Genomic DNA, 26,269 nt, shown 5'->3' on the forward strand with positions numbered 1-26,269 from the left:
AGATACTTACTGTGTAAGTATCATACATTACAGGTGTGTTTATAAGGCAAAATGACATTTGAGGTCTTAATCCTTTGCGGTAAATCAGCTTTAAAAGTGCAACGCACTATTGTGTAACGCTTTATTTGCAGAAACATTGACAATACTGACTCATTTTCTTGAGTTATAAGGGTTTTTTTAAAAGTTAGATATTATATTTTCTCAAAGTATATATAGCTGACATTTTCCCATTAAAAGCTCAGTCTTCATTCCATACCATATTTTATATTGTGAAACCACTACCTATATTTATCTTAAATCACTCATGAATTGATATCAGGACTTCTCAGGAAGAGTGGGGAGGGTGGGTGGTGGGTTAGTTGTTTTTCGGTTTGTTTTGCTTTTTAATGAGTTACGCATGGTTTTTTGGCAATATAAATAAGACACATCAAGAATTAATGTTTTGGCTAATTAGAAAACGCATGTGTTACCAATTAATATGTCTGCTTTTGACAGGGATACAGCATGAAAATCCCTGGATTTTAGAAGCATACAGCATTATGTGTCTTATTTTCTGGATTGTGTTGTAAGGAGCTGGTGAAGTGCTGCAGGACCTGCCTGGTGCCTGGCAGCTCTCCCGTCCTGGGCGCGATGGATCGCTCCTCTCGTGTCAGCAAAGTGACGAGGGGAGCTGTAAGCCCCTGGTTACCATTCCGCCAGCTGCCCAAGTAGTCACCCTCTGCCTCCTTGAAGGGAGAAGAGCGGAGCGTGCTGGATAGCAGCACCCTCCCAGGCACTGGGTAAATCCTCTTAATGCAGCAACTAATATTTTTCCAAAATTATCGGCGTGTGTTCTTGCTTCTCTGTAATGTGTGCCAGACCAGGCACCCTGGTGTTGCAAACTCATGTTTAATTTAGCACTTTGCCATCTTTAATCCTATGAAACATCATTTTGTCTGCTGCTTTGGTAGTAAAAAAAGCAAAAATCAGACTCAACCATCTCTATCTGTGAAGGTTCCCAGTGGCCTCCAACTCGGTTCTTGGCTTTTGCGTTTCACAAGGGCACCTTGGATACTGGCCTGGCTACCGTGCAGCGCGATGCAGGTTTTCAGAGCTGAACTACAGACAGAAGTGCATGGACTGGCTTCTCTGGTCACCTTCCTCTACCTTTGAATACACTAGAATATCGGTTCAATGAAACAACGGTTTCCTCTTCGGTTTTCAAGACAGCAAAAGATAGCAAAAGCCTAATTTGGATTAAGTTTTCAAAGGGTTATTCTTACGTAAAGAAAATTATTCCCAGTTCTGCAACCTCTATTTCATTCCAGATTATATTTTTTTCATCTTTTTCATCATGAATTAATGGCTTGTTCTGCAGAAATGGTACGTTACACCGATTTTGAAACTGTGCCCTTGTAAGCCAATCTGCAGGACATGCCTGTTAGAAAAAATGCAGATGTAATGCAATGCTGCCGCCATTTAATTTGTTCTACTTGAAACACATCTGCTGCTCTGTTAAAACAATCTGCTTCTTTCCTGAGATATTTTTAATCCATTCTTTTGCACGCTACGCTTTCTGTAGCTTCTTGTGGTGTTTCGTTCCTTTTTTTTGCACCTGAGGACATTTTACTTACGCTTTCTTATTTAAGCATAAGCAGCCTTATTAGTCATTAATTATTTTTATATTTCCTCTGAGTCCCATCGATTATTTAGCAAGTAGTGACAATAAATAGGTATTGATTCATAACAGCTTGGTTTTAAATTGAGCTGAAGGGAATATAAAGGTTTACTGGAGATCCATACAAATGAGGTCCTTGCTGGAAGACAAAGGGGCGTTGCGCTAGCATCGCGATGTGCGGTGTAAGTGAATGCTGCCGACATGGGCCAGCCGGCTCCAGCAGGATGGGGAGTATAGAGAATAGAGGAGCTTAGGGAAGGGAGAACATGTCAGGCTTTGAGCAGGGAGTGTTACCAACGTGCCTTAGGAGGTACGGAGAGTGAGGAAAGAGACAGCTTGAGTTGAGGGGGTGGATGCCAGTGTCTTGGAGACCTGGGTCACCACCGTGCCGGGGGAACCAGCCATCTGCATCTGTCGTAGGATCCCAAGTCCTGAAAAGCCTTAAGGTAAACCTACCCCAGTGAGGTGAGCATCGAAACCCTTCAAAGACTCCCCATCACTACAGCTAAGCTTTATTAAAATGTAAAAGTAGAATTTATTTTGCTGGAGTTTGTTTAATTACGGAAATCTCAAGTATGAAGTTGAGCCAGATTGAGTGGGAAAAGGTTTATTGTGTTTTCCATTCTGGCAATTGCAAGGTTGAACGAAATGTGGAAACAGAAATCGCTGTAAGAATTGTAAAGTAAAATAGGAACAAGGTGTTTGGTGAATCCACAGGGTATTTTCACTGGGAGGTAGTGTTTCTGATTTGGTTTGTAACTCAGATACCCACGTGTGTGCGTACAGTGGGGGAGGCTGGGTGGTTTGCGATCTCAGCCTATAGCTGTGTTAATATCCTTTTTCCTCATGTTCAGCTTCATCAGATCCCCAAGTACAAAGCACTACAAAACACAGATACTGCTTTTCTCGTAACACTTCCAGTGCCTTCCCATGAGGAAGATTAGCTTAATTATAGACAAGGATTGAATAGCACAAATAAGAGCAGCAGTGCACACCTCCTCTGGAAAAGGCAGCAACCACAGACCCCCACTCCCCCTTGCCTGTAAAAGCTTGTCTCAAAAACATTCTTTTAAAAATAAAGTCTTTTTTCTGAAAGCAAAGATATTTTCAGTGCAGTTGTGTGTAGCACACATTGCACAGATAGCTTTTGAAACCAGGCAAGTGTTCTTGATCTTCCACCGTTGGTACATGCAAAGGAAAAATACTCTGCAGCCAAAGTCTTGTCACAATCCTGTCCATGCCTGACCAGGTCCAGAGGACTTGTTGGACTCGTCCGTGACTGCTTCATTTGTTCCTTCTGTGGTGAGTAACGGTAGGCACAGGGCGATGGAACAGCCACAAGTTGCTGCTTAATGGAAGCACAGGGGTTAGACGCCAAGGTGGTTTAAGTGCTGTGAGTTAAACAGTGGCTATGTGAGTTCTCCTTAGAGAAAAGTTGCCATTTGAAAAAGCAAAATATTAAATAACAACTGTAATACTGACCTTTTGGTGCTTTTCTTTCCCTAAACAAAGTCAAAGGAAACTCTGTGATCAATCCTTTTGATGGCAGAACAGCTGATGGATGAGCTCTGTTTCTTGGGGGGAAAAAAAAATAAAAATTGTTGAGTCCTTTAAGAATTTTATAAAACCTCCCCAAATACTTTACTGAGCATGCTTTAGCCCAGAAGATGTTCTGAGAGCTGTAGCGCAGGTGAAGCCTCCTGTCCACCACAGCTGTCCTGTATGGCCCCTGTGTTGCCCTGTGCCGTAAGCTTGGCTTTTCCCAGGGCGCTTCAGCTCGGCTTTGCCTGGAGCTCTTGCATTTCCACCGCAGTCCCTGCAGATCCTGTTTTTCACCTTCAGCCAGCTCTGCTATAGAGGATAACACTGCCTGGATTTAACCTGGATTTGATCTCTCTCCACTTTTCCGCCGTCCCCTAAGTTACTATGATTTAATTTCTCTATATGGGTTACAGTAGAAGGTTTTATTTGAATACTTCTGTTTACTGAAGTTTAAAATTTCAAGCTTTCCTAATGCCTGGGTAGGTGCCACTTAATTTATTGGCACCAACCAAGAACAATTGGTTTCCGAGGGGTTTTTCTGATCTGGAGCTGATGAAGCATCGGTCGCCCCCAGCCATTGTGATCAGGCTGAAGTGCTCCCCAGGAGCACCTGCCTTGATTTTAACCTGTAGTAATAATTCGTAGCATATCATGTATTTTAGTTAATTATCTAGAACTACATCATATCCTACAATTGCATAATGATACATAAACCTAATTTGTCCAAGACGTAACCAGTAAGTATTTGGAAACGTGAGTAAGAGTGGTTATCCAAAACAAGTTAAACTTTTGTTTTATAGTAATGAATAGTTTTGCTGTAGTTATGTACTGAATTTCTTTAAAAATTGATAGCATCTTGTGCTTCAGGGTGTGATTCGCTAGCAGAATATGCTGATACCCTAGGAGCTTCACCTCTATGATAATTTCAAAATAAGATCCCATAAATAATGGAAAGCAGAGGATGATGGAAACGCAGCATGGATTTCAGATAGAAATCTGGGACTGTCTTTCAAACTCTTTTGGCTGACTGCTGGCAGTTACTACCGCTTTGCCTACTGCTCGTTCTTTGGATGATACCTCATGTCTAAAATTTGGTTAAATCAGGCTGCAGAGTGTATTTGACATGCTTTTTGGTGTTTGGTTATCTTTCTTAGTAGCTCAGGTTGGCCAAGCACCTTAAGGCTGGCCTTTATGTTTCTTCCAGTGATGAATGGTTCCTTCCTGAGCTGCCCCATTCCTGGAGTGTGTGGGTATTGAGAAGGACATTGCCAGGTTACTGGTTCAATATTATTTTAGATTCTGAAAGTCACGGAGCTGGGTGTGCTCTGGTAGAATTTCCAGCGATGCTCACCCCTGCTGCCGCTTGTCAGTGGTGAAGTTGCGTGTCACCCTGCATTACGTGGACAGGTTGGAGAGTGAATGCTGCATCTCAAAAGATTTGAGAATACTTTTAAGACTGCAATGTCTTTATTCATGCACTTACAAAGTAGATTTTATGTCACCTGTATCATGGACTTAATGTGTCAGTGGTGCAGATGTGCCAGGGTCGTGAGCTGTACAATGCGTGTTCGTGTGCAATGCGCAGTCACTGCGGATCTCTTGGTCCCCTGTGTCTGGGACATGCAGCCCTGGCTGTGTCCTCCCACTTTTATGTCTTCTGGCGCCTACTTCTACCATCAACAGATAAATAAATCGCTTGACCGACTGTCCTGAGTCTTGAAAGCACCATATATTCCTTTAATTTAAATCAGAATACACTGTACAGGGCGGATTTCTAACTGATTTCCCTTCTCCTTGATTATTAGTCTCTATTTTTTTTTCTCTTCCTGACCTGTATTTATGATTTGTGGCCTATGCACCACTCCTGATGACCAGCTGGATGCTTCTGGCTCACGCCTCTGGTGTTTAGGTTTGCGGTAGGAGCAGCACCGCTGGGCATGGTGACAATTTAACTGTGAGATGACATCATGACACCTCCCTTTCGGAAAACGGTGCCCTCTGTGCCCTGCCTGTGGTAGGGCCGGTGGGTCCGGGGCAGCAGATGGGTCCTGGTCTCTGCAGAAACCTGCCACCTTGCTGCCCCTTCCCTGCCCTATGGCAGGAGACATTTAATTTTATAGTAGCGTCAACGAGGATGTGGTGAGTTCTGCCATGGGCTGAGCCTGGGGCCTGCAGGAGAGAGGGGGCACCGAGGTTCCTCAGGATGGGGAACGTGTCCTTTCTGGTGAAATCCCCCGAGGCGTGATTGAGATTGCATCAGTAAAATAGCCGTGCCTCGTCTGAGCTACTTCTCTCAGAAGGGTGCTGGAAAACACCAGCAAGATGCTTTGGAAAATTACAGATGGATCTTTTATTATTTTGCAATATGAAGAACTCAAGGAGTTCGGTGGTCCTGCCTTTCTGGGTTGATAAATGATCTGAAAAGCAAAAATGTAATTTTCCAAGCTTTCCAATTTGTTAAATCAATTATTTAATGCATGTAAAGAGCTGCAGTGTAGCAGCTGCACACGTATTCACATACTGCTGTACCATAATTCCGGCAAATGGTTATTGATAAAAAGGAAATCATGACAACGGGAGAAGGATCTGTGATTTATGCTTTGCAGGTTTACAAAACCTCTGCTTTGATCATCTGTTCTCTTAACAATTCCAGGTGTTGTTAAGGTGGATTATGGTGATGTATCCGTCAGAAAAGCACTAAGAGAAAATCTGAAGTGTAAACCCTTCTCGTGGTACTTGGAAAACATCTATCCCGACTCCCAGATTCCACGGCGCTATTACTCGCTTGGTGAGGTATGAACCATTTCCTCTGGCTAAATTAAACCAGTAAGTACCCTGTGCAGATGGAGGGGTCCCTGAGAAGGTGAGTGGGTTTGGAGAAAGGAATAAAGTGCTGGTGTGCAATCACTGTATTGTACTTATCTTTACTTTGGAGCAGGTTATATTTTCTCTAAATCTTCCATAGGGCATTGCTATTCTGAACGTATATGTTCACCATTCAAAATTTATCTTTTGAGTAGCATATTGGAAAAGTGAGGTTTGTGACTAATTTTTTGGAATAATTAAGTAATGCGCAGTAGTTGAAGGGAACTTTCCATCATCACTTATCACTTACATTTAGAGTAGAAAAAGCTTTTTCTTTTTTTTTGTTTTCTTCCCTTTTCTTTTTAAAAAAATGTGTGTGATCCTTGATGATGTGTTTTCCAGCAAGGCTGCCTGGAGCTGAGTAACACAGACATTCCTAATGATCTGCTGGTTCTAGTACCACCAAGAACTGATATCACTTTAACATTCAAATAATTCACTGTTAGAAATATTCTGTTGAGTTTTACCTATGCTGACTTTTGATAACTCTTGAATGGTTTGATTTAAAGATAGCTACGAATAGAATAGCAATCAAACGAGCACATAGCTTTTTACATCCAGGAAAGTAATTTACTATTGAAACTTGCAATTGTAGTGAAAAATAAAAGCCACAGTAGTTTTTCCAGTTTAACTATGACAAAATAAAGTGAAACATGGTTTTACAGCAAGGAAGGAACTCATGTAACAACTGTCAGATAATAAGGTTTTGTACGATATTGTCAGAATGGAAAATAAAAGTATGAGAAAGTAATAAAATAGTTATTAAAACACCTTATTTTTACCAACACTGCCTCAGTTTCTATGGAAACAGCAGTTCAGGCAGGATCTATGAATTAAAACTCATGTCTGACTATTACAGCTGCTGACTGCCAGTTGAGCAGTAAAGTGGATTTTTAGACCTAAAGCTCAGGTACCCTCATCAGCAGTAATGGACAATTTGAAAAACATCAGAAGTGCATTTCTCAGTCATTTTCCTCCCTTTCAGCAGAGATGTAGTCTCGTAGAACAGACCGTCTGACTTGTCGGTGCAGCTGGCATCATTAGCCCACTAATGGTCTGCAATGCGCCTGGCTGCTCAGCGAGACGCGTGGTGCATTGGGGTGGCCCGTTCAGGGGGTGACCGTGCTTCTCTGCTCAGATCCAGGAGGAAATGATGCTCAGCAGCCCTGGGTGGGAGCCGTGGATTTGCTGGCTGTGAAGAACTGGGTTTGGTAATAAATCTGAGAAGATTATTCTCTAGTACAGTACAATCTAAATGTAATGAGTGCTCAGTGTCGGGCCCCAAATTACATTGTGCGACTGCATATTTCATTCTTTTGTAGCACAAACAGTGATAAAAACAGTGAATAATTTTGACACATTTGAGATAATCGTCTTTACTTATGACCTCCTGCAGGCATGCCTTGAGATTGGACAATATTTGTGCATGGTTCACTTGAACCACCCTATGTTTTAAAAATAAAAATTGGTATTACATGACATTTTGATTTGAATTTCATTTGGTTATTGCACAACTGGTTGATATGCATCCGTTCTTTTTATAAATAAAGTGCACACTTTTCAAATGAAATTTCTGAAGTGTGGAGCTATGCAGAACTGAATTTCTTGAGTAGTTTATGAAGTGCATTCATTGTACACTTAATAGGCAGATCCCAAAGACTGCCAATTCTTTATTTGCAAGTAAATTTTCTATTCAGTTATAACATAACTTATATAAAGTGACTGTATGAGATTTGAATTTCCTAGGTGGACAAAAATATGCCTCAGAATGGGCATAAAATGTTCTAAATGTGGTGGATACTGAATAGTCTTTTGAAAGCGAATACAAACTAAATGCAAGTCGGGAGTTATTTTATAAACCTGAGACATAATGATCATAGGTGAGTTTTCGAGTCACTTTTTATTTTAGCCCTCTGTTTTAATGAATCAAGGGCTTGCAAAATTAAATTACCTTTCTCGTGGAAACACTTGAAACTCTTATTTCTGCATAAAGGTGATTTAAGAAAAAAGGCTGGGGTTATCATTGGAGCTAGTCACCAGGGTATGGTTTGGGGATTGTGGTTCTGTCGGTGGCCTGCCAAGTGGCACGTGCCAGCCACGAGGAGAGCAGGACGAGGAGGAGAGGGGGTCCGCGAGCCTGCTCGGTGATGCTGCGGCTGGTCCCCAGCACGTGCCGCAGCTTGCGCCGGAAAGCCACTTCCATGTAAGCTGCAGCAAGTCATGTACCTTCACTGGGCTCTAAAAAAAATTTCCACCTGCTTTTAAAACAAATGGACAGTGGTGGAAACCAGCAGGCTGGTTATCAGCTGGCGCCTGAGGTCTGAGCCCCCACATCAGTGACTGGGCTGTCAGTGCCGGCAGCCTTTCTCCTGCCTTCGGCAGCTCTTGCAGGATTAAGCAATTAAGAGCATTAGCCTCAGAGATTACCCACCAGCACAAGGTGCTGCAATTTCTTCCTGCATGATTAGCAACGTTAGAGCAGATTAAAAAGCAACCACGTGAAGCTTTCCTGAGCCACTCTTTCCCGGTGTCGTTAATCAGATTTCATGATCTCATTTTCCTGGCATCGCTGTGTCAAGCCCAGTCCGGTGGCACTGGTTTGTGCTGGCTGCCCTGCTGCGGAGCCACGGAAGGTGGCATGGGCAGTGCGGGTGGCCGGGTACCAAGTGCCATTGAACTGTTTCAAAATACAGCTTTTCACGACAGTTTTACCAAAGGGATGAGGGACACAGAGTGGTGGGTTTGCTTGTACACGTTAGTAAGAAAATCACCCCATGGTGCTGTGGACATTTTACAGGGGCACGTGTGACAGGGCACGGGGGTGGCTTTGAGCGCAGAGAGGGCAGATGCAGGTCAGAGATCAGGAAGAACCTCTCCCCGTGAGGGCGGCGAGGCGGTGGGCCAGGCTGCCCAGAGCAGCTGTGGGTGCCCCATCCCTGGCAGTGCTCCAGGCCAGGCTGGATGGGGCTGGGAGCAGCCTGGGCTGGGGGGGTCCCTGCCCAGGGCAGGGGTGGGAACTGGGTGGGCTTTAAGGTCCCTCCCAACACAAACTGTCCTGTGAGTCTGTGAGGAAGAGCAGGAGGAGCTTGTCCTCCTGTGCTAACAGGTATATGAGGTGGGTTAAGAAAAAGGCATTCCACGCACATACAGCTGAACGCTCACACCGTCATGGAGACTGTGACGTGTGAGAGCATTGGAGGGGACTGTGGCTTCTCCTGTTCTCCCCTCATACGAAGCTGAAGTTGGTTGATTGCTTTTATACTCAGCTGTTTCCCTGAATAGATGTGTATTCTAAAAATATGTTTTGGAGAGTGATGCTCTGATACTTACTCTGCTGCTCCTTATCGCTTCTTGCTCTGATGGCTTTTGTTGCGATCGCCTAAGCCGAGCATCGCTGGAAGGACCTCATCACATCATGTAGTGTGTCGCAGGCGCCGTGCTCATAACCTGCCTGCTTCCCAGCTGCATTGTGCACAAATGATGTAAAAATGGTTTGTTTAAGCAGAAATGTTCACTAAAGTGTTTTTGTTCCTCTCTGAGGATGGGTAGATTCTGAGGGGAACGTTTTATTTATAAACTTTTTAAAAGCATGTAATTAGTCAGGAAGCTGTCCAGCAGCCTCTGCTCTGAACGTCAAATGCTGTTCATACTCTGTTTTTCTTTCTTGGAGTAGAGTCAGCCCTGCTGGAAGAAAAGAAAAGTGCATATCTTGGGCAAGCCATTAGTTTTGCATTGTTTAGAAGAAAAAGCGCATTGTATTTGTTAAACAAAGCAACCCAGGGCACTGAATTAATTTTTCCTTGAATGCTGTTCATACTTACACTTAACATGTAATTTAAAATCTCATTATACTCTTTGTAATCATTTTCATTTTCTTTTGGGAGTGTGACGTATTTACAAATTGCAAGTTAAAATATATTCATATAGTTGAATGCACGGGTAATGTACTTTCTCCTACAGTGGTGTATTTTTTTTTCTGCACAAATATGACATCTGCAGGCATTTTTTTCAAGGAATGTTTCATCTCTTCCTTTCTTCAGATCAGGAACGTTGAAACCAACCAGTGTCTAGACAACATGGGCCGCAAGGAAAATGAAAAAGTGGGCATTTTCAACTGCCACGGCATGGGAGGAAATCAGGTAAAAGAAAAAAAAAAAAAAAGAGAGAAAAAAGGTATTATTTGTACAATAATTGCTTTACGTCTGCTGCTGTGTAACCACAGGCACAACAGCTATCAGGAAAAACTGATTAGAATTCACCCAGAGCTGTGTGGAGCTGCAGCTTCCCCCATCAGCGTTTCTTCCCTGCTGCAGAAGTGGGGGTTGGTTTGTGTTGGGGGCGTTGGGGACGGCGAGGGTGCCCTGCCTGGGTACCCCCTGAGTTCCGCGTGATAGGAATGGGACCCCCTCCGTATACCCCATTAATGCGGCTCACCTGTAGGCGTGTTGGTTCTCTATAAAAAAACAAGAGCAGCAGTTAGCAAATGTATTAATGGAAGTTCCAGAACGTTTGAGATTTTGAGCTTAGGAATTTTAGGAGTAGTCAGCCGTTTTCTTGAGTGACAACTGCAATTTTTGGGAATATACTGTAGGTCCAGTGAAGTATCCCAGTAAATCTATTGAATATATTCCTGCTGTTTAGAGTGCAGAGAAATGCACTTAAAGTTTCAGGTACTAACATTAGAAAATTTTATGGTGGATTTTAATTTATTTTTTGGTGTTGAGGGAAAAATCTTTTTTTTTAGTTGAAATGGGTAAGAATCTGCATGACTTGTGGCTGAGTTCACCTGTCTAAAACCTGAAAAATACATGTGCGGAATATTCATGCAAGTTGAGTTTTTTCCATTAGTGGAAATTCAAACAACGGGGGCGCAGGGGTGTTTCACTTGTGCCTTGGCTATGTTTGAAAAGGAGTGAAAAGGCAAACGACAGTCATTTAGCTCGTTGTACCACTGATGGATGACTGTACCTGCTCTCTGTACAAATACCCGTGAACTTTGCATATTCTAATGCCTCAGATTCAAATTAGCAGAGCTGATTCATTTGGGTTTAGTCGGGTTTTGCAATGTAAACCTGTAACAAGGCCTTTTCCCCTGGGGGGCTGTCAGGTGGGGCTGCAGGACGGGGGGTGACATGCGGAGCGGTGCCAGCCTGGTACAGCCGTGCTGTCCTGGCACGGCCCCTGCCTGCGCCTGTCCCACGCACGGTGGGAACGGGTGGGATGCTCCTGCTGTTTCCCCATCACTGATTTGACCTGGAAGTTCATCAGAACTTGCTGCAAACCCCTGTTTTTACTTGTACCTTTCTGAACATGGTTTAGCCCTGATTCTCTACTTTTTTGGGTTTGCTTTACTTTTGGAAAACATTTCTCCTCTTCTTCCCTCTAATTCTGATGGCTTTCTCAAATTAAAGAACCCAGGTCCCTTTGTTCAGCTTCTAACAGAGGGCTGCTCCTGCCTTCACCCCCTGTGATTAAAATCCCTAGAGACCCCTCAGCAGGACTGTAAGTCTGTGCTGGCGTCCCACCCCAGGAAGGTCTTTTGACCATGTCCCTACTGGGTAACGCTTGATGAGGGCGACTTTTCTGAGTGCCGCATCTGCTAAAAAACAGATGAGAAGATGCAGGACCTTAGAGCAAATTCCCGTATTTCTTTCAGAGGTAAGGTTGTCCGTCATATTTATCCCAAACTTCATTATCTTTCTAAATGACTTAGGAGATGGAAGTGTTAGGATCTTGATAAGACTGCTTATGATCAAGTTTGAATATTTTCTTGTGTTTCCCTGTCTTTCTGCACGCGGTGGGAAGACCCCTCTCATTTTGTTCAGAGAGGAAGAAAATCTGAACCGACTGTCACATCTCCAAACCCTCAGTTCCTCTGAAGTACCAGCTGTGAGGTTAGGAGGACTGTAAGGCTCTGAGATAAAGACGGGTGGGTTGTGAATGTGTGTATGGACCATATAGCCTATAGAAACCCTAATTACTAGTAGATACAGCCATTCATCCTCATCCTTCCTAAGCCAAAATATTTCATAGCGAAAGACATTTTGGCTCCAGTCCCCTTTATACCTCTCACATCAGCCAGATAAATCTGTTGCGTGCACCTGCAAGATGAAGAGACTCTCTGCTCCCCTGCCTTTGCATGAACAAAGAGCAGTATGTCATCGGGTGGGGGTCTCGCTAGGCGCACCCGACCTACACGCAGAGCATCATTCATCCTGTAGTGCTCATACACAGCTCCCGTTAAAAGTTACCTTTATTAAATTCTGTCCTAATGAAAAATTAGAACTGAGTTAAGACGTGTAAATGCTGGGGGCGTGGTGGAGGGGGCTTGTATGGTTACAGAAATAGCTGAGGAACAAAACTACTTCAGAATGAAAATTAGGCAAGAATAATACCTAGCTCATTAGAGCTGAGCAAGATGCATGGGCGCGATCCAGCTTGAGGCAGGGGCAAATATCTCACAGCTACCAAAGTGTTTTACAGGACTTAATGAGATTCTAAAAATATGAATTTCTTTAACAAATTAAGAAAAATGAGATATGTTAACTGAGGCCCTTCGTGTGCGAATTGTTTCTGGAGCATAAAACCGGAGGATTCGTTGTTGTGTTGGCATGGGTATTTCAGCTTATCCCATCTCAGCTAGGATCTGGTGATGATTAATAATCTTTAAAATAAATACTGTGGCTCTCCTAATGCAGTTAAAAGCAATTTCAAAACTTTTTTTTCTTTGCTCTGTATGGAGTGAAAATAATGCAAAGCCTATCCTCAAATCGGCTGCGGTGGGGATCTGGCTCTGGGGGCTAGAATACAGGTTTGTGTGTATAGCTCCTGGGCTGGGGGCAGTGGGTTATCGTACTTCAGGGGCGATGGTTTTCAGGAGGGTACCCGAGGTTGACTCCTGATTAAAGGAAGCGCTGGCCACCTGTGAATCGTGGAAAAACTATTCTGCTTCCCAGCCTCAGGCAGAGGGGGATGGCCCATCAGCCTCACACCTGTTTTTTTCCCTGCCACAGCTGACTTCTGGGTTTGTGTCTTTTAGAGGAAATTTGTTCCTTTTGGTGGCCTGATGGAGGGTGAAACAGTTGTCTGGTTTTCCTGCCTACAGTCATCCTGGTGGGCACAGTGTTTTGGCTTTTGTTGTGTTACCATGGGAATGTCATCTGTTACTGTGGTTCTCGGGAGCCTCGGGGCTCTGTTCATAACAATAAGCAAATCATACAATCCCACACAGGCGGGAGGGGGATATTATTAGGGAGCAGGGCTGGGGGGTGATGCAGGTTCGGAATTGCACGGCAGGTGCATGAGCGTGGGCTGGCAGCCCCTCTCCTGAAGAGATAATGAAACAACAACATTGCAGTCTCTTATTTTTTTCTGTTTAACGCTGAGGCTTCATTTGTGTATAGCAATGAACCTGCTTTTTGTCAGAAAAAGAATAAAAATCGCTGGGGATGTGATTAAGCACATCTTCATTGTGGCTGCACAGTCACAAACCCCCGAGAAGGGTCCTGCGCTGCTGCGGCCCCGCAGTGCCCCCCGGGTGGGTGGTCTGTGCCTGATCACAGGCTGCCATCTGCTTCGCAGCTCAGTCTCATCGTGCCCAAGAGAGCGGCCGTGGAAGGTCCAGAGTGGTGGGAGCGCTTTGTGAGCAGCTTGCAGGGCATGCTCCCTGCATCCCAGGGCGAGGAGACTGGCTGCTGCGGAGCTGACTGTAAGCCTAATGGAAGCGATAGCTGAAAGGGGATGCTTTTCCTTTGGAGATGTTTCCTCGAGATAAATATTGTGGTGGTTTTTCTATAGTGAGAAGGATAGAATCATTTAGGTTGGGAAAGACCTTAGATGTGACCAAGCCCAAGCGCTACCCCAGCACTGCCCAGCCCACCACTGACCTGTGTCCCCAAGCGCTGCATCTGCATGTTTTTTGAACACTTCCAGGATGGTGATTCCACCACCGTCAGAGCAAAGTGTAAGCAGTAGTGCGGCTGGGATCGTGTGGCCATTGTTCAGCATCCCGCCACACCGCAGGCCTCCAGCTCCTGCAGCTCCTGCAGCCCCGGCAGAGGGGATGGTCTGGGGGATTTCTCACTGGTTTACAGCCTGCACCAGCTCCCTGAGCGCAGAGGGCTGAGCTGGCAAATGGAAGATGCTTCATGCAAACCCTTTCCCAGGCGTCTCAGGGCTCCTGTCCTCGATTGCTGGCTGCCGAGGCTGACAGTGTCTTGTGTGCATGGCAGCTCTGCGTGGGAGCAGGCTTTTTTGGAAAGGACATTGTGGTTCCTGCAGGATGGAGCGTGTTTTGTCAGGATTCATTTTGAGTCAATGAGGAATTGCAACAGCCAGGATTTTGCTTGGTATGAACTTACCTGGGGCGGCTGTTGCAGGGTGAGATCAGAATGAACATAATGTTTTATATGTTTTGGTAAATGTGCAAGGGGAACATGACTCCCTTCTGGCAATGTTTTATACAGAAAGTTCAGGCTGGGTACTCGCTGGCAGTTCAAAGAAAAAAACAACACACACAATAAGGGTTGTTAGGGGGTTGTTTTTTCCCCAGTTAGCTCTAAGTAATAGGTCTTTCAGAAACTGTTCTGTTTCACAGTTTCCATTTTTCCCCCATTCACAGTAAATGTGTTTATTTTCAAACGCCTTTCAAACATGAGCACTTTCTCTGTAGTGGTACATAGAAAAAATAATTTATGATCTCTCACTCTTGTAAGAATTTATTGGTGTGGTGTGATAATTTGCTTACTACTGGGAATGGATAGAAATGTGTGAGCTGTCTGACTCCTGAGACGTTTCTGTAAAGGAAGGCCGCCGTTCTCAGGAGGTTATAAAGAGTAATTTTTCCTCTGTTACTATTGTTGCCAGGTCAGAAGGAGGGAGAGGTATGTGATAGATACCCTGATGGCAAGCAGGGTGGATGTGCTGTTGACACCAGCACAGCCACCCGATGGCAGCTCGCACTTCGGCTGCGGACGACTAATGCAGGAGTCACCTTTTACATTTTCACTTAGCTAATTTATCAACCGCAGCTGTTCAGTAAGTCATCGGAAAGCAATTTATGCACAAGATCGGATGGAACAAAAGCTGCAGTTTAGTGGCAATTAGACTTTTATTCATGCAACAGATACAAGTGCTGCACGTGAAGGGGAATTGAGCAGCACTTGTGCAGCTGACCTCACACCAGAGACTCCTTGGAGACCTCACTGGGTAAGGGAACACCACACTCGTTACAGACTATGAGTTTAGTGCTTTGATTTTATCAATTGTAATATCTTAGGTAAATACTAGATTTCATAAGGTGTTATCAGAAAGTAACTTAGCCCTTCTGTGTTCTTTCTGCCTTTTTCACCTTTCCCAGTCTCCTGTTTTCCCTAACTTGGCTTTCTTTGCAGCTTTTAGTCTTCTAAACAGACCCATTATGAACAAAACTAGTTATTGCTTATATTTTGTTAGTCCATTTTGCTGATGGATGATTCCCCTTGCAGACTTTACATCATTCTTATGGATTGAGGTGATAAACCTTTGGGGCAGGAACTGTCTAATACTCTGGATTAGCTCAGGATGCTGCACAATGAAGCCCTTGGTGATCTTCAGCACCGTTATAATAACTGTGATTAATAGGGAACAAAGGAGCCATGTCTGCATGTTAAATAACAGTATCTTTTATTTAGTACAATCAGAATGAGAATAATGCCTTCTTTTTAGAGTCTGCGGGAAAACTGAATTGATGCTTCCTTAAATTGGCAGAAATAGTCGCAAGGGAACGCAGGAGGACGAGCATTAGATGTGTAACATTGCAGTAATGAAGCCTGGGTAGATAAAACGCAGAATGTAAGTGTTTGCTGTACCTACTAAGAGGTGTGAATCTGGCGCAGCGTAATGAACACCCTCAGATCCTGGAAGCATCGACGGCTTTTTGTTGCCGATGTGCTGGTAGCCATCCTTTATAAAGTGACAGCTAGCTGGAAAAAACCACAAAAAAATTAACAAAAAAATCCCCAAGAGCACCAACTCAAAACAGACACACACAAAAAACCACCCAACTACAATCTCCCCACTGCTGTGGAGCCAAAAATAGGGTTTTCTTTCAGTCTCTGTGCAAAATGCTGAATGCACCTGAAATCCCTATAGGGTCTCAGTGGTTTAGAAAAGGACAAAGGATTCTATGGTGGAGGACAAAGGTTTGAATATGGGGAAGGTGTGCTTGCCGTCAGCACAAGGGGGTGATGCCAGTGTTTCCCAGTGCCGTTTTGATAAAACTGAGCTCCTTAGCAACCGTTGGAAACCTTGCTAAACCAAAGTTTTTCCCGCAGATCCCACTGTTGCGACCATACATGTTCCCAGTAGATGCTGCCAACCAGTTTTGTTTTCTTCTATTTTATTTCTGTTACGTTGATCATTTAGTATAGCTCCAACTATCGACTTCAGTCTGTGCTAGCTGGTGGTAATTACAGTGTTTCTCTGGATTGCTCTGCATGACAGTGTATCTCTCCTTGGGGCTGAGCACCAGGATAAATGAATTCTTGGCACTGGTGGTTAAAGGTTGAGGCAACAACAGAACAATTTTTACATGAACCTTCCAAAACATGGAAGTCAGCTCTGGCTTGGCGGTGCCTGTGCTGTTCACTGCAGACTCTGGGATGGGAGGAGTGGCTTTTGGGGCATTAAAGATCTTGGCATAACCTCTTTTTTTTAGAAATACATCTGGTCCCTACTTCTAGAGTGGCCGCAGGGAAGCCTATGAGGTGTTCAGGGGCTCTGAGCCGGGCACATCTTCAGGTCATCCCATAAACCAAGGGCTGACCCTTGATCAGGTTGAATATCCCTCTGGTGGGACGCACCATCTTGGTGTGTTTAGTTGGTTTTAGTATATGTATCTTCCTTCAGGGTGAAAATAAACTGTTGGAGTAGCACAAACTAAAACCAGTCCTGTAAATCATCTGGAACTAAAAAAGGGTTGGATGTGCCAAATCCCAAAGGCTCTGGACAAAGGGCTGGGTCTCTGGAGGGCTGTTGCTACAGAACTTGCTGCTTTCTGCCCACGTCAGCCTAATGAGCACCCAGTTCCCAGCAGTGGCCAGATACTTCAGAAGCTTCTGGGGAGGTGAGGGAAGCATGCATGCATGTCTTTGCATATGATTAGATTGTGTACTACACAAGTAGGAATGAAAACCATTTTTTTTTTTTTTCATTTCCTGAAGAGCTGTTCTTTGTGTGGTGGAGTGTTGGAAATGGGTATTTTTTCCTTCGAAGAGTCAGTGCAGTTGTTCTCCGATATGGGATGGAGTTGCTTGTTGAACACCCAAGCTGCCAAAAAGTCCTCTTTGATGGAGATCCTGAGGTGTGAGGTGCCTTTTCCACATGGCTGTTTGGGATTTGTTCAGGTGCTAAAATGCTGAAGTGGTTGGCTGGCCTTGGTAAAGACAGGATTTCAGTGAAGAGGCAAAATATCCAAGTCCTTGCCCCTAAAAGTGATTTAACTGGCTATTTTATGGGGAGTCCTGGATCTTTTTTTGGGTGGTAGGGGAATCGGCTTCAATTCCCCTGCTTTGCCTAAGGTGACTTTCAACATCTAATGTGTAAACAATTTCAGGAGGAGAGAAAAAGTGCTTTCCTTGCAGCTTTTGTGAGAATATTTAAATCATTTATAAAAGGTGAATTCAAACTTTACCTTTGACAGTGGTTGACAGAATAAATTAGATTTTTCTGTGCTTAGTTATGTCCAGTTTTTTACTGTCTTTATTGGTTGGCACACTTCTTCCTCAATTGTATAGCTACATCATCAAAATTTAGTTCCACATAATTAAGTATAAATTAAGGGTTTATGAACAATATTCTTAGTATTAGACTTCTTATGAGTTGACAAAATACTGTTTTCCAAAGAAAAGGACAACCAAATAATGGGAAAGGAAAATTCTGGCTATGGGCTATTGCAGTCCATATGTATATGTATATATACACACACACATATATAAATATATATGGATTCGTATTTGTGTGTGTGTGTGTGTATATGTATATATAAATAGCTACAGATTTGTATTGACCACTCGACTGGTTTCCCGTTAACAATGTTGCTTGAAATTTTATTGGTGTTGAAGAAACTGCTTCGTTTCTCAGACTTTGATCAGGAGGAATACTTCATTAGGTCCTTTTAACATGAAAGAAGTAATGAAATTGTCAGTGATACATGAGGCGTCTCTCTCCAGTTCAGTCGGATGATGCCTGAATCCCAAGCATCAGCTTAATGGAGCTTTGGCTTCACAGGGCTTTACTGCTGCCTCAAAACTTGCTGTATGGAAATATACTAATGAAGGATGTTATAAAAAAATAAATACAAAATACATTAACTCCTGTAAAAACCTCTACCATGCATAGGCAATAAATCTGTCTGTGTCAGGACTGCAGGTGTTATGAAAGGCAAGGTGTCTTTCTGTTCCTGTTTAGTGTTAATCGGCTCCACAAAAAGCAGGAGGCTGGAAGTACCTTTGTGTTTCTATAGATCAGTGCTGTGTCACTTGTGAGAATATTTTGTAATTTTGTCATTCTGGAGACTTTAGCAGTGTCTTCTTTAGTAGTGTCTGCTTCAGCTGCATTAGGGACTTATTTTAACCTCTTTTGGAAAACTGATTTGGATGATGGAACCATGTGAACAGCCACAGCTCTTGGGTAGCGGCTCTTGCCTGGGAACCTTTGTCCCGGTGATGGAGCATCCCCCTCGCCTGCCGGGCAGGACCACTCTCCGGGGCTGGCCATGGCGGGTGCCACCAGCCCAAGGGGACAGCTGCAGCAGAAGAGCGAGGGAAAGCAATGTGTGCTCACAGCCAGAGCCCCGGCCGTGCCTGGGCTGCCCCCCCAGCAGGGCCGGCAGGGCGAGGGAGGGGGCTCTGCCCCTCTGCCCCGCTCTGCTGAGACCCCCCCGCAGCGCTGCCTCCAGCTCTGGGACCCAGCATAAGGGGGGCACGGAGCTGTGGGAGCGAGCCCAGCTGGGGCCACGGAGATGGGCAGGGGCTGGAGCCCCTCTCCTGGGAAGCCGGGCTGGGAGAGCTGGGGCTGTTCAGCCTGGAGAAGAGCAGGCTCCGGGGGGGCCTTAGAGCAGCTCCCAGCGCCTGAAGGGGCCGGCAGGAAAGCTGGGGGGGGGCTTCTTACAGGGGCACGTGTGACAGGGCACGGGGGTGGCTTTGAGCGCAGAGAGGGCAGATGCAGGTCAGAGATCAGGAAGAACCTCTCCCCGTGAGGGCGGCGAGGCGGTGGGCCAGGCTGCCCAGAGCAGCTGTGGGTGCCCCATCCCTGGCAGTGCTCCAGGCCAGGCTGGATGGGGCTGGGAGCAGCCTGGGCTGGGGGGGTCCCTGCCCGGGGCAGGGCTGGGAACTGGGTGGGCTTTAAGGTCCCTTCCAGCCCAAACCGTCCTGTGAGTCTGTGAACACTGGAAAGAACTGTACTTTCACCCCTCAGCAGCCCGTGTGCTGGTAGCTCAGTTGCAGCCCAGGACAGATGCGGTAGGTGTGTGCTCCTGGCTCTGCGGGCAGTGGGGAATAAATCGTGTCTCCCAATGTGCTGGTGGGCCCCCAGAGCAGCTCCTGCAATGTCTGTTCATTGTGGTCCACAGGCTTGGCAGCCAGCCCGATGCTCGGAGCAGGCGTGTTGGCCCATGCCCCCCCGAGGAGCTGGGCTGACCTCCATCATGTCCCCAGGTGTGGGGTGACAGCAGCAGAAGACCAGACTCTGCGTGGAAAGTTCCTTCCTGTCTTGCACTGGAATGTGTGGCGTGAAATATACTATTTAATTAGCTATAAAATGCAACATGCTCCTCACCCTCTATTTTTATATGACATTAATATAATTATATCTATAATTAATATGGATTGTAGCAAAATGCTAGCCTGATAATTTTACATAGTCTTAATTAGCATTCATTTTTCTTTCTTCAGAAGGCATGTTTTTCAAACCCATCTTCTGTAATTGTCAATTCAGACATCACTTACTCTTTCAAAAGATATAATGGAACAGTGTGTTGCAATTATCAAAGATGGGAGGAAAAAGAAATATGCAAATGGAAATAAATTTCAAAATATAAGTATTTGATTTCCATAAAACACAGAAGAAAACATCTCTCTGAGGCTAAAACACGTCTCTGGGGCCAGAAAAAAATGCCTGACGCAAATATGTTTAGTGTAAAAAAAAAAAATTAGTTAAAAATCAAAGTTGGAAGTTGCTTCAGAATTAACAGTAATGGGTAAATCTCTTAATAATGAGCATAGTAAAAGATGAAATATCTGTACGATATAATCATAGAGTAATTCTTGAACCCAAACTGCTACTTTGAGTGAGAGATACTTCGTGCTGCAAATTATATCAGTGATTTACAGATTATTAGATTATTTGGCCACATTTCTTGTTATCTAGAACAAGATAGCAAGCAAGTCCAGTATTCTCCCAGTAAGATTTTTGGGGTGAAGGTGTTCAAAAGAAAAATCAAAGCCTCCCGAAGGTGTTGTCAGACATTAATTACGGTAGCTTGGTGGCCGAACATTATTATGGTACCTGGTTTTGAAGAGTGGTTTTAGCCCAGTGCCTGAACCGCACGATACCTTTCTCTTCCCCAACAAATAGATATACATATATATCTTTCTTGCAAATACGTATATATTTCTCTATATATTTATAGGTACCACAGCTTAATGTTATAGCACCAATAGTCTTTTGGACCAATTTTTTTAGTTTTTTTCTTGGGTTCTGTGCTTATTATTCCAAACCCAACTTCAAAACAATGTACTGGAGGGGGATTTTCGGAAGTAGGGATGAATGATGAAGAAGGCTGCTTTTGTTGTTACAGTGTTTTGTTTAGAGAAGAATTTTCAGATGTTGCTATAATTGAGAGCGAAGGTCATAAACAGTTGAATATTTGTTTCTAAAATCTTCATTTTTCATTTCAGTCCAGAACATAGACTGTTCTTGTACTTCTTTTTGAAGAAATCTCCTAACTGATCCTGATTTTTCTTTTTTTTTGTAACCTTATGCACATCGGTGAACTTAGCCTGATGAGCTCATATCAGCTCATCTGATCAAGAGGATGTACATCTGTCGGACCTCTACAAACCAAACCAGTAATCAGTCTGATCAAGTGTGGATCTTTTTCATCAGTGTTTCTGTTTTACTTGCCAGGGGCAAGGTGTAGGCAGACATCTTACTATAAAAAAAGTAACTGGAAACAACACAGATTCAGGATATGAACCAAAACTTGAGTAGGGCATATGTGACAGCTTGTATGAATTTAAGAATTTGAAAAAAATGCTTCTGCTGCCATGCATTTAACATACAGGAGTACTTGTGAATGCTTTAGTTCTCGCTGAGAGTTGCCAGAGATGGACACAGTTAGAGTTGCTGTTCAGAATGACGCCGGTGTCTCCTCCTTGGTCAGCCCTCAGCTGTGAATTCTGTAGTATTTCCAGAATGTCATTAAGTGAGCTGTACCTAGACGGAGTTTCCAGCACCTTGGCTGAGGTTACAAGGGTTTTTTTAAAGGCTTTGGGGCTTGCTTTTGCACACAAGGAAACACAGAAAATGTCCATTTGAAAACAAAGTGGCATTTTTTGATGTGATGCAGACTGATTTCACCCCCGTCTCAGCAGAGCCTTGACAAGCTGGTGTTTCAGAGCCTCTTGCCACTGGAGAAAAGCCCAAGTATTTGCCTGTGGCCAGTGTGTTTTTCAGTGAAAGCAACGCTTTGAGACCCTCACATTTGATCTCGGTGATTTATCACTGGATGAATAAATGCAAAAGGCGGCTTGTGCTTTGCTGTAACTTTGGATCCCAGATTTTCACCCAGACAAGTGGGTTGTGATCAGTGAATATGAAATTTGGAAAATGGAAAGACGGCTGATCCTAGCAGCTCTTGCTCTGCCTCATGGCTTTGATTTGGAGCTGGCTGCTCCGCTGCCACGTTGGCATGCTGACTCCATTCTGTGATTGCTCTGAAAGATTTATCTGAACCTCCAACTTAAAAAAAACCAATCTTCCAGCAGCCGATGGGCTGGAAGAAAGGGATGCCATCCAGAGGGACCTTAACAGGTTTGAGAGGTGAGCCCGTGCAAACCTCATGGAGTTCATCAAAGCCAAGTGCATGAGGTTCGCATGTGTGACAGGGCACAGGGGTGGCTTTGAGCGCAGAGAGGGCAGATGCAGGTCAGAGATCAGGAAGAGCCTCTCCCCGTGAGGGCGGCGAGGCGGTGGGCCAGGCTGCCCAGAGCAGCTGTGGGTGCCCCATCCCTGGCAGTGCTCCAGGCCAGGCTGGATGGGGCTGGGAGCAGCCTGGGCTGGGGGGGTCCCTGCCCGGGGCAGGGCTGGGAACTGGGTGGGCTTTAAGGTCCCTTCCAGCCCAAACTGTTCTGTGGTTCTGTGAAAATCCTTGCCTTTATTCCCTTGGCCGCTTTTTGCAGTATACAGGTTTTGAGAGTTACACGGGCAGAATTCCCTTTACTAGTGCACCACTACCAAGTGTCATGTTTCTGAGTGATGTGGTATCTCCCGCCTTCTGCTTAATTCACTGAAAAAGTTTTCATTTACTGCTTGATTGATTTTTCTTCCTTGAGTACAATTTAATGTAACACTGGAAGTCTCAATGGACAGACGTTCCCTGGGGCACTGCGTTATTTCCGGTTCAGATCTCAGCTTCAGCTCTTTTAATTTTACTGTAGTCCTTTTACAAGAGCAATTGTTTTATGGGAACTCTGAAATCACCAAGTAATTGTGGTATATGTCCACATGCTATATTAATCCATGCTTTTATTATATTTCTCTGTTAATTTAAGCCTTGGCACCTGAGTGAATATTTTGCGTATTTTTGACAGCATTGTATCTCCATTGCAGGTGTACAGATTGAAACTCATCAAAACCTGAATGGGACATCATAATTCTATATTTTGTCATGGTCTTGACATTATTTTATTAACTGCAAACATTCCCCTAGTTCTGTTGCCACCATGGTGGCACTGCAGCCCCACGCCCCAGCAGCAGCCGCCCGTGTGATGTTTGTTTCAAGTGGGCTGGTAGATCACCATGGGCAGGCTGAGGCTCCGCTCCCTGGTCTCCTGCTGCTGATGAGAGGGGACCGGAGGGCAGAAATAATTCACTTTTTGCCAGGAAAAGAATTTTCTGCAAGGAAAGGATGACGCAATACAGAGCCGAGGCATTTCCAAAGGCCATTTCAGGAGCCTTTGTGCTGGGGCCAGCAACATGATGGAGGTTGTGAACAGTGGGTTAGGAGCAGAGGGATGCTTCTTGTGTGTCCAGGCCACGTAATTTAGTGTAAATGCTCACAGTTCTCTATCATCTTCCTTCCTTTCCTTCCCCTTCTCCTGTGGTCTCCACATTTTCCCCCCTCTCCAGGCAGTGGCCCTTGCTCCTTGTGTGGCTGGTGAGGAGCGTGCAGGAGGGATGGCTGGAGACCCCAACGGCAGGTTAAAGTTATCAGGGACCTTCGGTCAAAGTTATTTAGCACTCCTCCAGCTCCGGACCCACCTGTAAAGTGTCGAGACCTAACTGAGCATCCTTCCCCATCAGCCTGAACCCCCCTGCAGAGCCTCAGTGGTGATGCTGCGAGAGCTCAGCCAGCGCTGCCTGATCACCCTGCAAGGCAGTAAGACTGTCCCACGCATTAGGATTTATTACTGTAAATGAACTAATCCTTGTGCACATGGTCAGGAGAAAGTCAGTCGCCGCCTGGATTTTGTCCATTGGCTCCTCACTGAAGGTGTTCAGTTAAAGAAGCCTTCTGACACTTACAACTGGTTTGACAGGAGTTTGGTGAGGGGGTGTTCTCTCATACCTTGATTTTTTGCCTGATTTGATTAAGTGACTTGATATTTCTGAAAAATTCATGCACATGAATCTTTGACATAGGTAATCCTTGGTACCCAAAGTTAAGGTAGGTACTAGGGGGAAGGTTTAGTTTAGGAAGGTTTGGATTCTTCCAACGATGACTCGGTTTAGCCGTTGCACTAAAAGATCTGTGCAATTTCTCCTGAAGACACTGATCACAATTACTTCTGTAGAATCCCCAGGAGGTAAAACTGAGTGCATGCCTGGATGATTCCTGGACTTGGTCCCATAAAATTGCTTTTCCTTAACATGATATTCCTTCTTTTATGTGCAGCAGACATTCACCAGCTGAGCAACTTGCATGAAACTCTTGTGAGATCCAAGGCACCACCTCCATGTTTGGGGAAGAAAATAGTTCTGCTCTGCTGGAGTAAAAATTCCTTGTATTCCGAATGGGCAGTCAGTTAGGACTTCTGCTAACTCTTTCTCACTGCAGTCATGTTCTGTTTGCAGGTGTTTTCCTACACCGCTGACAAAGAGATCCGCACGGACGACTTGTGCCTGGATGTCTCGAGGCTGAACGGTCCCGTCATCATGCTGAAGTGCCACCACATGAGAGGGAACCAGCTCTGGGAGTACGATGCTGAGGTACCCGAGGCTTCAGTGACACACCCGTGCTGGCCAGGCGTGGGGGGTCGGTGACATGATGTGCCGATGGTGCCTCCTGTCATAGCGCAGGCTTGGGAGTGCCAAGGAATTCAGCTAATGGCTTGGGTTTAAATTGTGTTTCCACAAAATTTTCCATTTAGAGAGGTGAAAAAGTCAATTATAATTTAAAAAAGCTCATTTCTAGTAACTGGCATCTTGTATTCTTACAAGCTTGAAGAAGTATTCTGCATTTTTTTATATAAGTGAAGTAGAAAACAAGATTATTTTTTTTTTTTTAGGGTTTTTTTCCAGTTTTTTCTGCTGGCTCTTAAAGATTATTGACTCTGCATTTAAATTGTGTTTAATTATTTTCCGTATACCAATCACATCTCTGGTTTGACACTACCACAGGAGAGGAGGTGGATTTTTCTGGGTTTTGAGAGGGAGGGCAGTTTGAACAAACTGGGGGGCTTACGGAGAGGTTGCCAAATGAATACAAAATATGTGTGAATATCTCAGTATTTTATGGCCGAATAGTTTTTCTTTTTCAGTGAGACAGGAAACTTTTGGCTTTTTGGTTGTGTTAGGAGAGATCATGGGGCGGGTCTCGCTGGGTGTGACGCCTGTGGGTGCAGTGTGCGCTCCTGTTCACAGCGCAGCATCAGCATCCTCTGCCCACTGCCGTGCGTGGCTTACTTTTAAAGTGTAACACTTAAAATACTGAGTTTTCAGACTCTCAAATTGGAATATTTCAAGCTTATCTCAGCAACACCTTAAAGGATAAATTTTGACTATTGAATAAATATTCATTTTAAAAAATACTTTTAATATTATTAAAATCACAGGCCTGTATGTCAGCTCCCCGTTGGGTTCCACGCGCTAGGGGACATTCCCGTGCCCCCTCCAGCTCTCCTTTCCCCAGTGCCGGGCACTGCAAAACACTCTTTTGCTACCAAAAGTGCAGAGAGCAATCCTTCCTGATAAAAACATGTATGTGTACTGCCAGTCGCTTTCCTTTGAATATTTTGGACACAAACTACTGAAAATTACATTCCCCATTGAGCAGTTTTAATGCTGGATGCCCAACGGTCTGCGCTGATGTGGCTCTGCTACTCTCCGTTTAGAAATGCCAAATTAGTATGGGCGTATTTCCATGACTGCAAAGGTAGAAACCTGCTGCAAAGCTAGAAGAATACTGATGTATTTAAAAGATGTGCAGTCTTTTAAATATTTCCAACATTTCATAGAAAGAGTTGCTTTTACTTTTCTGCATGGAAATCTAAATTTCTTTCAACCAAATATGCTCTGCTTTACTTTTAACATTGGAAACATCCTGGTTTTTTGTCTTAAGTTTAGCATGAGATATCCACAGCGGAGAAATTCTAAGCAGCTGTGTAAAAACAGAATCAACCATTAGATGGAGCTCATAAAAAAGAAATACACCATTTTTTTACATAAAGGATCTCCGAGGACGGTTTTGCTGTTTGTTCTACAGATAGAAGGCAGCCCCTTGCATTATGTACCTTTTGATTTATTGACAGGAATATTTTTGTTACCAGTTTTACTCTGTGAACGTTCAGGCTTCGGCTTGCAAGCAAACTTCCTTTTGATGGCAGCACTGGTATTTATGATACATTGGTATTAGCGGCGGTGTGCAGTGGTGTGGAGCCCTGGGTCCCATCTCCCCTGCATGGGAGGGTGGGAAGGGCACCTCACTCACCCAAGGGCAGACTTGGC

The 26,269-nt window shown here is 44.5% G+C and overlaps 1 protein-coding gene across 6 annotated transcripts in view; it reads left to right on the forward strand.

The window, feature by feature from the left end:
- Positions 1-26,269, forward strand: part of GALNT13 (polypeptide N-acetylgalactosaminyltransferase 13) — a 158,461-nt gene that overhangs the window by 117,856 nt on the left and 14,336 nt on the right. For all 6 annotated transcript variants that reach the window (XR_008733679.1, XR_008733676.1, XR_003560646.2 and 3 more), the window contains exons 10-12: positions 5,853-5,992; positions 10,105-10,203; positions 24,398-24,532. Coding sequence is in view for 2 of the 6 variants with exons in the window: in XM_055719318.1 (XP_055575293.1) it covers positions 5,853-5,992; positions 10,105-10,203; positions 24,398-24,532 (374 nt within the window). In the remaining 4 variants the exon portion in view is untranslated. The remainder of the gene's footprint in view (positions 1-5,852; positions 5,993-10,104; positions 10,204-24,397; positions 24,533-26,269) is intronic.

This window comes from Falco cherrug, chromosome 8, assembly GCF_023634085.1.
Source record: "Falco cherrug isolate bFalChe1 chromosome 8, bFalChe1.pri, whole genome shotgun sequence".
Classification (NCBI taxonomy): domain Eukaryota; kingdom Metazoa; phylum Chordata; class Aves; order Falconiformes; family Falconidae; genus Falco; species Falco cherrug.